At 52.4% G+C, this 12,066-nt stretch overlaps 2 protein-coding genes across 4 annotated transcripts in view; both read left to right on the top strand.

Moving 5' to 3' along the window:
* Smg6 (Smg6 nonsense mediated mRNA decay factor) overlaps positions 1–12,066 on the top strand; it is an 86,820-nt gene that overhangs the window by 44,025 nt on the left and 30,729 nt on the right. The gene's annotated exons all lie outside the window — the stretch shown is intronic.
* On the top strand, positions 457–5,634 carry LOC149364346 (uncharacterized). The gene is made up of 4 exons (XM_089574290.1): positions 457–903; positions 1,099–1,286; positions 1,688–1,903; positions 2,296–5,634. Exons 1-4 carry the CDS (start codon positions 668–670, stop codon positions 2,631–2,633), a joined length of 978 nt encoding a protein of 325 aa, XP_089430416.1. The 5' UTR covers positions 457–667; the 3' UTR covers positions 2,634–5,634.

Genomic DNA, 12,066 nt, shown 5'->3' with positions numbered 1-12,066 from the left:
TAAAGTGCAAAAGTAGGCACATGACTAAAAAAAATTATTCGACAGGTGCGGTTGCTATGACGATAAACGTACACAACCTTAGTTAGGCTTAAAAGGTCAAAAATCGCCTCATTATCTGAAAAACAAGAGGCATTTGTCCCTAATATTTTGGCGTGTGGGTGAGAGTAGACAAAATAAAAGCTAACAGCACAGTTTAGAGCGAGCCATCGCATTGAAGAAAGCAGCGGCGAAGTGAAATCGGTCCGAAGCGGGCGAGATGGTCGCCGCCATGTTCTCTACGCAGCACGTAGCGTCCCGCGTTGCGTACGCTACGTTATGCTTTACAGCGGGCGGGCGTACGCAACGCGCGGCTAGATACGTTGCGTTCTGCGCATGCGCATTCGTTACCCGCGGTGTCGTTGCGTACGCAAGCTCACTGCGTACGTCCAACTAAAAGTAGAGAGTTTTAGTTCTGCGTACGTAACCATACGCAAGAACCTTACGTACGTAGCCGGGTTGCGGGCCCTCCACTGCGCATGCGTCGTACGCAGCTCGAGCCTTACGTATTGCGTATCCGCCGCGTACGTACGTAGAGATCCCGTCCTCTGCGTACGTAACGTTTGTAACGTTGAGACGTCTGCGTGTTGCTCTCGTTGGAAACGAGAGAGCGCGAGACACGTTTTCCAACATGGCAGCGAACCGAGCCGCAAACGTGCCTCGCGCGCGCTTTTTGATTGCCGACGATTTGGCGTTGCTGCGAGAAGTTTGCGCGTGCAACCCATTTGCCGATCCGTCGCAGTGGACGCGAATCGCAACTAATGTGCAGTACGCGACTCACAAGGTTTTCACCGTGCGCACATTGCGCGAACGTTGCGACTTGTTGCTGGCGTACTTCGTTGCCCAGGATCGCGCAAACCTCAGGAAGTAAGTACCAAGTTTCTCATATCTTGAAGCTAAATTACTGTAATAGATTTGCCTTCAATGTTATGCATGTAAAGGACGTGCCCGGTTACTGTGGGAAGCGTTTTTCTCTCCTTTACCAGAAGAGCGCACAACAACAGTGATGAGCTCTATGCAGACTGTTTGTTTCGGAAAGTTTACGCGTTCTTTACTCTCTAGATCCGGCACCGAGGAAGAGTACGATGAGAAAGAAAAATTACTTCAAGACATCGTTGACCTCGCGCGGGTGTATGGCTACACCATCAAGCGGCGCCGGCCGGCGGCTGTGCCGGCTACCGCTGCCACCCGGGACAAAGCTACCGCAGTGTTCGCGGCAGCGTCAACACTAGCACCTTGCCAAGACTCCTGTACGTAGACTGGAATTTAAAGCTGTGCATTTTGGCACGTTAATTCAGGGCGTTGAGCGTTTAGTATCACGCTAGCGATCGTTTTCGTGTTGGTATCAGATGTTCTTCGATACACAGAAAACAAAATACTGGGGCAGTCTATAACAAGCATTCTATATTATTCAAGTTAGGCAGCCTCCGCTGAAAAGGACCAAAGGATCACTGAATGTCAGTGATCACTGTGGAACAGTGCAGTAGGTCTGAGTCACCAGTAATATGCACTTTATTGCAAGAAAACTGGCACTTGCCAAGAACACACATGATCATGAGGGCAGGCAGACCTAATATACATTTGAGCCTTTCTTTCTTGCATCGCTATGCTTGTGAAATAAGAACCTTGTCTTCTCATTCGCTATATGCAGCGCAAAGTTCTTCCAACGAGAACGATCCATCAGAGACCGCTGCAGGAATATTGGAAGGAATTGCTGCTGGTGTAGTGGAGAATGCAGGCGGTTCAACAAGCCCAGCAGCCTTACCACAGGACGAACCCAGCCCAAGTGCCGCACCACTCAACAATGCAAGTGCGCCAAGTCACCAACCAACACAGCCGTCCACAGCAGTAGCACCTACCCCCCGAAGTATGCAGTATCAAATTTGTAGCTTACAGCACGCATGACTTCTATAGTCTAACACAAGTGTGCCTAGATTTTGTAAGTCCTTACACTGTAACACGTCACATGCTAATTTTCCTAGCATATCTTGTGATGGTGTATCACTGTCACCATAATACAATATTAGAATATTACGCTTTACTGAGCATTCAATGTAATTCAAATGAGGAACAACACAACAAAACTGAATGAATGAGAACATAATGCAAATGAGTTGTATGTTAACTAATTTAGCATCCCACTTGTAGGTGTCTTGTTTGCGTGCCGAATTTTCACCCTTTGTGTCTTGTTTGCAAGCTTAATCCCTCATTGCAGTGCAATGTCATACGAACAGCACATATATTGGATTACTTGCGCAGAAAGGAAGAGGAACCAGGATGCTGAAACCACGGCCGACCGCGAATTCCTGGAGAAAAGGTGGCGTCATGAGAAAGATATCCATGACAAAGACGCTGAACTAGAACACAGCCGCCTCGAGCTTGAAAAGATGCGCCTAGAACTAAAGCAGAGACGTTCGGAGCAAAAACATGAGCTCAAGAAACAAAAAATGGAAAAGGAATTCCAGCTCCGGCAACTAGAGCTCGAAATAAAAGCAAAAGAAGAAGAGCATAGGCACGAACAGAGCCAACTTTCCACACAGACCAACCAAGCAATGTTGAGCCTTTTAAAGGCGCTCACAGAAAAAATAAGCGGGTAGAGGAGATAGAAAAAAAAGCAAAAAAAAATTGCTCTATGTAGGTTCAGGTTACTGTTGCTAAGCTCAGGTTGCAGCTTAGTGCGGAATATTTGTTACTTGCAAGGCACAGTGTTTTAGAAAGGCTCTACATGAATAAAATAAATACAGCGTGTGTTGTCACTTATTGCACATTACATCTCAAATAATCAAAAAGGCATGGTGGTTCCAATCCAAAATATACTGAGATCTGGTTGCCGTACATGCACGCTTGGCAGTTGCTGAGCAGGACGGCCACTCGGTACATCCTTGGAACTGCCTGCAGTTGTATTTTGTTGTTCTTCTTAAAGTCCAGAAATGCGAACGACGAGATAATGTTACCAAATCCCCACTCTACAGATTGCCTGACGGTGCTCATGGAGGCGTTGAACAGTTCTTGCGGCCTCGTCAAAGATGCGCCTCCATATGGCTTCATTAATAGTGGCCGTAAAGGGTACGCAGGGTCACCGTAGATTACGTACTGCTGCCCTTGTACCAGCTTCTCCAGCTTGTTGTAAAGCTTGCTCTCACGGAGTATTCCTGAAAGTACATGTGAATAAAAGGGGGAGATTAAATGCTGGTTAACTAGACTGTACATGTGAACAAAAAACAACTATCTCGGTTACAGTCAATTATACAGTAAAGCTCTCACAATGGCAAACATTGCAGCTAGCATTTATGTGTAGCAGTGCTTTGAATACATCAATCTGCCCTGCGAGTTAAGTTCTCTAATGTAAGCCTTCCTCTCCCCACAAGTGTTCTTAAATGAGTAATTTTGTGCGAGATTCTGAAGTAAGCACAGATGTATCTATGTTTATATTAGCTCAAAATGAAACTGCACTGGACGTGCAACACACCAGAGTCATGCATCCTTCCTGGGTATGGCCCGTCAAGCTCGCATATTAAGCCATTTGGGCACATCAACGCTTGGTACTTCAAAGCGTGCAGCCTTTTGTGTCCCGAGAAGTACAGCCGCTGGTTGGTTGATGGTCTGCATATCGGCCGGGCAGTCCCATCAATAAATGCCCAACAGTTTGTGAGGGCTGCACCTTTCTCGTGAACTGCCTGGAATAAATTATATAATAAATCTTTAATCAGTGTCAGAAACTTAACATACGTGGTACAGTAAATTTGAGAAGTAGGTAATACATGTAGAAATGAGAAATAAACAACTTTCTTTCAAGTGCATACATGCACTCTAGGAAGGAGGCCACAGAATGCAATGTAGGAATGAAGAAAATTGGGCCAGTTTGTATATGTTCATGATTCACAAAAGTGCTCCAAGCAAAGGACAAAAGGGGAAGACAGCACCTGTGTCATCTCAGTCTTCCCCTTTCATTCTTGTTTGAAGTGCGTTCATGAATCATGCAATGTCTGACTAAGACATTCCTCTCCATGGTACGAATGAAGCATTGAGAAGGCAATTGAAAAGAAAAAATACAAAGGCAGTGTAGTACGGATGTCTCAACACTTGTTGACATATCAAATATTCTATAGGACAAAAAAAATTCCTTGGTGTAGTACAACACAAAACACAGTTAACAAGGGTATACGCACAGCCACAGTCTGCTTGACAATGTTTCGACAAGAGCACTTGCCTTGGTTTTGCCCGACAAAAACAAATTCTCTTGGTAAAATGTTTTCTAGGGACTGAGGTTGCCCCTCAAACCTTGTTAACTTCATTTCGTGTTATCAAGAATCTAGGCTTTCTGCCCCCTGTCTACCACTGCTGCAATTCAGACTGCCTGACATGTGCTTTCAGAAACATTCTTCTAAAAACATCAATTCAATTACCAACCCACAAAAAAAGCATACAAAAGCCCAGCTTACCACAGGCTACAAAACAGTGGCAAGGCACAAATAAAAAGAAGACTCCAACTCCTCTAATGCTACAGCATGCAAAATGTAGTTATTGCATCACAATAATCTATTAATTGAAGTATGCAAAAGCACTGTTCTACTTTTGCTTGCAACATCCCTGCAACGTTTCCAGTTAAATGGCACAGTGGTGAGTGAGAATAGAAGATATAACCTTGCTCATCTCTTCCAAGCCGGTTAGTGACAGCCATTGGTGCTTGGTGAGGTCGTCCAGAAGATACCCGAAGTTTCTTTCGATGTGGAGCATCATCTTGTTCGCGACGCTAGATATCACACTGTAGTGGCAGCCAAAATACTCTTGCAAATCGCACAGCCTGTTTGGATAAGCTAGCCTACGTAAGCACATGCAAAGTGCCTCTTGCCCCGATACGCAAACTCCCTGGGCGCTTGTGACACTCTCAGGTATGCTGAGAGCATCTAGAAGAACAGGGAAGTCCGCCTTTTCAAAGCGGAATTGACGCCGGAACGTCACATCTGGAATCTTGTCGATGTTGAGTGTACCATTTCGCGAGGCGTACACCCTCCTGCACGGTTCACGTTGGCGCGGCCGCATGATCAGTGCCTCGATGTCCGTCCAGTCTAAATAACACAGGCAGTAGGGGTCCCACAACACAGATGAGCGAGGCATGACGAAATGGTTCAGTCGCGAATTCACGGGGCAAACACCGCTGTCAACAGCCAAACCCGCTGTACGCACTTGACTCGCAACACAACACATCAGCACAACGAACAATCACTGAACACACGCAACCTGCACCACACTCACTCAAAGGTATTTTTGTTCAAATAAACCCCCAAACACTCCTGAAATGATCGCATTCAATGATTCTCGCCTCGATTCCCATGAGTAAGCACGCGCAAAACACCAGAACTTGGCGCTGGATTGACGCGGCGTGTCTTGGATTCGTACGACTTCAAAAGACAACTAATGGTTCATGATTATGTCCATGGATGGCGCTGCGGTGGTTTGCGTAGTCTTGCGTACGCAGGAGATTTGCGCGCTTCTAAAAGCCTGTCCGGGGAGCGTCTCCGATAAACGCCGTAGCGTTCCGCAACGAACGTACGTTCTGCGTGCGTAACGGTCGCTACGCAGAACTAAAACTCTCTAGTGTCTAATGCGGGCGGGCGTCCGCAACGCGCGGCTAGATACGTTGCGTTCTGCGCATGCGCATTCGTTACCCGCGGTGTCGTTGCGTGCGCAAGCTCACTGCGTACGTCCAACTAAAGGTGTCTAAAGGCCCATCTCCATGGACACATCGGAGGCGCACCAGCGCAGCGCTTACGCGCCCAGCGCCGCACCGCGACAAGCGTCGAAAAACACATGCAACTCGATGGTCTGTCGCGGCTACCGCGTTCAGCTCGTCTCTGCGAAGCAAACGGCGCGAAGGGCCGTACCGGATGCCGAGAGAACTACGTTCTCTGATTGGTTACACCGACCGCAAACCAGCGAGTCACTTCCGGCGCCGGCGCGAGCGAGGCGCGAATATCTGACATGGACAGATATTTGCCAAGCGCCAGCGCCGGCTCCCGTCGGCGCGTCGCGCATGCGCAGTCCGGCTCCGGCGTACGCTGGTACGCGTAGGCGCTGCGCTGGTGCGCCTCGGATGTGTCCATGGAGAAACCCGCTCAGCTAAAGGTCTCTATTGTGCCACCACGCAGTTCAGGCGTGAGGAGGGATGTTTGAACGATGTCGAGGTACGAGTGGCGAATTTTCAGTTGACGCGGCGCCGCTGACCTCACACATTAACCTCGGCCGTCGCTCTCTCGCGCGCCGGGAGAGTTGGAGCGAGACAAAATAAGTTTGAACTATGCGTAACCGCGGTACTGATTAAGTGGCTTTAAAATCCAATGAAAGTATAGCCTTGCTCCGCCGCGGTGGCTCAGTGGTTACGGCGCTCGGCTGCTGACCCGAAAGACGCGGGTTCGATCCCGGACGCGGCGGCTGTGCGATGTCAGTGCACGTTAAAGAACCCCAGGTGGTCGAAATTTCCGGAGCCCTTCACTACGGCGTCTCTCATAGCCTCAGTCGCTTTGGTACGTTAAACCCCAATAAACAAACAAACAAACGAAAGTATAGCCGGCTGGCAGAGATTTCGAAATTTGTTTGCATTAACGGAAGGTGCGAATTATCCGAATATGAATTGTCGCGAGTCTTACTGTAATTTCATGTTTTCGATCATCACCTCCAGAGTCGTGGGGTTCGGCAGTTCTCAGCCATGGATGTTAAGGACCTTTCGAGCGTCCTTGCAAATAAGTGAGAAGCCCAAGACAAGCACGATGGAGGTCTCTGTGAGGACATAGGATAAGCCACGCATTGATTGGGCCAGTTGTTTTATGGGCGTACACCGCACATACTACGAGCGGCACATCTGCGTTGTACGGCTGTCAGATTGTCGTGGGCTGGGATTCATACCTGATTGGCTCGGTTTTTTTTTTTTATCGTTGGATAAACGTCACCTTGGCCTGGTGTTACTGCCAGGATTAGCTAGGCGGCTCTGCCGGACGGAGCTAATAGAATCGTACCGATAATAGAATCATCACAGGAAAAAGATACCGGCCTGACGTGACCGCCACGGAAGAGTCCGTCCGAGCTGACGCATCGTCGAACGCGTTGCTCGAGTCTACGTGCTTGTACCCCTTCTCCCCTCCTCTATTGCCGAGGCCACTCGATCGGGCTAAGCGTAGCGCCCGGCAGTTGTCGTGTTCCGACAATGCGTTATGCGATATCATTAGTACACGGACGCCGACCGGACTCTATGCCCCCCCCCCCCCCCCCCCCCTCGCTCCTTGAGGCGAGGGTTCGCCTTCGATGGCATTGCGGAAGGGGTCAGGCCTTTCCCAAACGACACCGAGCGAAGCCCCAGCGCAAACTGGAGCGCGTGCCAAGCTCCGCTTGGAACCTCCCGGCAGCGTACGCTGCTTCGTGTACGTACGTGTGACGTAACGGCAATCGTATACACGTCCGTCCTTGCCCTTCGATCGGCGGCCCGTCCCTTCGTTTACGTATGCGCGCCCCGCCGTCGCCGGTCCGTCTTCCGATTTCCGCACGCGGAACTAGTTGAGTGGGGAGGAGGGGCGCTTGGGAACGGAACGGCAAGGTCACCGGCGCGCGCTCTGGTCGCTTCCGTGCAGCGATCGCGCGGTGTGTTTTGTGTCTGTGTCCGAGCGACCGTAAGTGTGTTTACGCACGCGCGCTTACATCGAATGCCCTCGTGTGTGTGCTCGCGTATCTCGTTTTATTGCCCGCCCCGACCGCGCAGGCCCTTCCTTGCCCGGTGTTCTCATCGCTCGGCTCGTTGTGCCTGGCTGCCGATGCTGCCCACGTCGTCGAAGCTCGTCTTCCCTGATTTGGCACTGGTATCGGAGACAGATGCTTCCGAAAAGATATTTTGCGCGCGAGCAACGAAAAGGAAGGACGCCGGCCCTATAAACTCCGCGCTTTACGATACCGCGCGGACAGTGAGAAGGCATATCGTGTATGATTACCGTTCGGTTGAACTTGTGCTCTGCGTCGTTCCCCGGAGGAGTATCGCTAGTGGAGGGGGGGTTGCGTTGGGAATTTGTGAGCGCGGCCCGACCGACGGCTCTATCTGCGTTCATGCGTGCTCGATGTGTGTGTATCTCGCTGTTGTCGTCCACGGGCCAGTTCGAACAAACCGCTCCCATGCATGCTCGCCATCGTATATACGCCTCCCCACTTCCGTCCCCGTGGACGTCGTTCGTATTATACATCTTCATCTCGGCGTGCTGCGCGTTTTTCTCTCTCGTTCATCTTTCTTCGTCTTCTCTCTCTCTCTCTCGCAAACCCCAGGGCACTCCTCTTTTGCCAGCGGCGGGAATGGCCCGGCACTGCGCTGCGCGGTAATGCGCAGTCTCTGCCCGGCACGGATCGCAGGCATTCGCAGTGCTCTCGCCGTGACCCCCTCCCCTGCTGACTGCATGAATATGCCGGGAAGAGAGGGGGGCGTCAGCACGCTTTGGTACGATCGGACGGCGGCTGGGTTGCTCTGGGGCTCCGTGTCAAGGCCCCACCACTCGGGGGATATATCGATCACACGCCACACGGGCGGCGGCGGCGGATGCCCTGACCGTCTCCCACTTATCATCTCCAAAGGTTGGCGCTCTAGCGGCGACCGACCTGCCCGCTGTGGACGCGAGAGAAAGAGAGGGAGGGGGGGGGGGGGGTCTTACCGTCGCCGCCCAACCTGGTGATCCTGGCGCGAGGCCCCTTCCGGCGTCTGCCGGCCCGCGCTTCTCCTCCGAGACGGGGCTGAGACGGACGCGGGATGGACAGCGCGCTCTTGTTTCCGCCATCCCGGCAGCGGAGGGCGGCGGCGATTACGGTAGCGATCGCACCTCTGTCTCTCACTCCTCACCCCCGCTACAACAATGACGAATGGTTCTGGCAGCCCGCGACGTCTCTGTCTGCGCGCGAGGCTTATATAATGGCGACGACCGGCATTTTGCACGTCCGCGGGGGCGCCGAGGAGAAGGGAACCGGACAAGTCAAGGGCGTTTAAAGGCGCGGCCGTGTGGGGCGCCCCCTTTGTAGTTCGTTGTGGTGCCCCACTCACCGGACGTCAACTGTTGTGTTCTTCCTTCATATCGCTGTTTTCTTTTTTCGCAAATGCAACGCACATTTATTATCGCTGCGGTGATGGTGGTTCCTGGCGCTGCCTTTTCTGCAGTCGTAAGGGTGCTTCGAGCGGTCGCTTATTGGGTCTCCCAAAGGGCGTACAGAGGGCCTCGGGCCGAAGCGAAGTCATCATCTGGATGGAGCGTAGTTCCCAGTGCCGCCTGGTGCGGGTGTAAGAACCACGCCTTTATTTCTCGTTTTCTCATTTTTTTTGTTTCGTTTTCAGTGTTGCGCCGTTTAGTCGATGCGCGCCCGAAATTGCCCGCTCGCTCTTGGCAGCTGGCTACGTCGGACCCGCGCCACTCGTCGAAATTTGGGCGCTCGAAGCATCGCGCGTTGCCTTTTCCTTGATGGGTATATCTACGGGGTGTCGTTCAGAGGGGAGAAATTTGTAGATCTCTGGGGAAACTAAAGCTGAAAGCGGGCTGCTCCGTATTCCTTGGGGGAAGGGGGAGGGGGGGGGGGGGGGGGGGGGGCTGTATGAGTGCGATGCCTCGGCGTCCGATCATTTTTCACTCCGGGAGCGAATGGCCGCTGTGGCGCGCATCGTCGATTTTGCCTCCCCCCATCTCCCCGCAGTATGGATATCGCGGTCTGGTGCGTGCGTACGTGCATCAAGAAGCGATGATTATGCTGCCTCTCGACGCCCTCTTGTGTGTCTTAACTATGGGCGCCCGCGTATAGAGTGGAAATCTAGCGCGTCTTGTTCCGAAACCTTCTTCACGTAGGGATAATGGCGCCCCCGTGTAGTTAGTGGCGGCGGAGGAGTAAGTGTCGAGGGAAATGCGGCCATCATCGGGGCCACTGCGCGCACGAAACGCTTTCGTTTTCGTTAACCTCCCTCCGTTTCTCTTTTTCGTAATTCGGGTGTACGCGTGCGCAACAGGCTTCTGCGTTTACGGCTTCTGCGCGGGCGCCCTCTCTTGCCAACCGGCTGAGTTATTTCCCTGAGGGAAGATGCCGTTTTCTTTTCACGAAGAGAGATTGTGTGTAGCCCTCTAAACGGCTCCTTTTATCCGTGCAGCAGCAGGGAATGGCGTGTAAAGGTCATCCTTGAAGGTCGTTGGACTGATTCCCCCCCCCCCCCGCATTTCTTCATTACGTTATAAGGACCACTGGGTGGTGCGCCCGAGTTCAGTACAGGGCGTAAATTGCGGCAATTTTTTACCGACGTGATCGATTGCGTTGTTCGCCGTTAGGGTGGCCTGTATAGATAGCTTCTTCGCGCCTGTTGGCAGCCGTTGATGGAGCGGCGCCACTTCCGTCGGCGAGGGCGCCTCGAGCGGTGTGTGTAATATAGTCGGGAGAGCTTCCGATGTTGACGGTATAAATGTTTGAAGCGTCACGTCGGTAAGCGCCCTCTTTCTGGGCCCGGGTGGCTGGCTGGCTGTCTTCGCGCAGTGGTCCGTTGTTTCGTCGTTTTTCTTCCTTGCGCGGATGGTCCGCGGGTGGTTTAACTGTCGCGTTTTACTTGTGTGACAGGGTCCGTGTATTCGAGGCTCGCCAGCAGCCGTATTGGCGGTCTAGTGAACTGGCCCCCCATTAAGCAGAGTTTGTGGCGTTAGTTGATGCTCTGTTGTCGTGGAAGGAATTGGAACAGCGTGAACACAGTCGAACGACAGAGAGAGACCCGCGGCTACTGACGACTCCATTGCACAGTATGCATTCACGACACTGTGGTGTGCATTTGCTAGGTGATTGGCGTATGCGTTTAGACGTGCTAGCAGGGACATGTACAGCCTTTGTCAAAAGTTTGGAGCCCAGGGGGTTTTCTTTTGAGCCACACTGTGCCGTTCTTAATGGATCTCTAGCGCTCCAAATTTCCTGGACATGAGAAGATTTCTGCTACTGCCTCCTGCAATAGGTAGGACTTCCATGAATGCTCCTGGAGTCCCAATATAAAGCTTAGAAGTGAACTCCCTGGGCTCTATACTTTTGACAAAGACTGTAATCTCGGGCTAGTACGCCTGTACACATGGAAGAACCCTAGCTAGTGGCTCGTCTTGTGTGCCTCTCATGGCATTATTCTCTCAATCCGATGTCGTTTGCGCATCGTCCGCCAGTGCTGCAGCTGCCTGTGGCACATGGCGCCCTGCTCTCGTTGTTCCTAGTCACGCTGGTCCGGCAGGCCCGTAATAATGTGTGAGCTGTCGGTCTAACCTCTGTCCATGACGCGGCTGCACAAACGCTTGTAAACTGCAGCCACGCGTCTTCGACGTATACACCGTGTTTATGACCGCCTTGTACGTGAGAACGGCCTAATCGATTTTCTTGGCGCGACGTCTACGCAGTCGCGTCGTTATTTAGCCGCACCATGGTTCGGAGAAAGCCGGGCATCGCACAGCCTGGGGCCGACGCCGGGGCCTCGGGAGAACATGAAAATGCGGCGAGTGGTCGCATTCCTTGCGTGGACACGCGAGCATGACCGCGGTCACGTCTCGAGCGCACCTGCGCTACAACCTGTGTCAACAGCCGTAAATCAAAATTGCTTTTCGACTCCCTCGCGCGCTCTCCACCCCGCTCGCACAGTATCATGCCGCAATGGGGGGCGGCTGTTTGGGGTTGCCGCCCTCGCAGCCGCCGACTCTGGTGTCTGTCTTGCAAGCGTGCGTTTCTCACGGCGGCGGCTCTTTCGTACTTCCCAGTCTTTCTCTCTCCCTGTCCATGCCTTCCTAAGCGTAGGGTTCCCGACTAAGCGGTAGCTGATGGGGGTGTCTGGGAGAGTGGTCTGTTTGGGCGCGCAACGCCGCAGGCCTGGTGAAAAATGCCTCGGCGCGGCGATTCCGTATAGGCCCGCATCGATTTGTATACTCTCTCCGTAAGTGCAAGGCCGCCGCGGAGGGGTTGCGTCCTTGGAAGTTGACACTTTCGGGTCGTTATGCCACCGCGAGCGAGGATTCGAAA

This window comes from Amblyomma mixtum, chromosome 2, assembly GCF_055824585.1.
Source record: "Amblyomma mixtum isolate Tamu chromosome 2, ASM5582458v1, whole genome shotgun sequence".
NCBI classification, from domain to species: domain Eukaryota; kingdom Metazoa; phylum Arthropoda; class Arachnida; order Ixodida; family Ixodidae; genus Amblyomma; species Amblyomma mixtum.
The sequence above is the reverse complement of the archived record's forward strand: the minus strand, read 5'-3'. Positions and strand labels throughout refer to the sequence as shown.

Bases quoted from the DNA above. Each gene is read 5' to 3' on its own strand.
- LOC149364346 (XM_089574290.1), top strand. From the start codon at position 668: ATGGCAGCGAACCGAGCCGCAAACGTGCCTCGCGCGCGCTTTTTGATT. The intron at 1,287-1,687 runs GTACGTAGACTG...CGCTATATGCAG, and splicing joins AGCACCTTGCCAAGACTCCT to CGCAAAGTTCTTCCAACGAG. The intron at 1,904-2,295 runs GTATGCAGTATC...TTACTTGCGCAG, and splicing joins AGTAGCACCTACCCCCCGAA to AAAGGAAGAGGAACCAGGAT.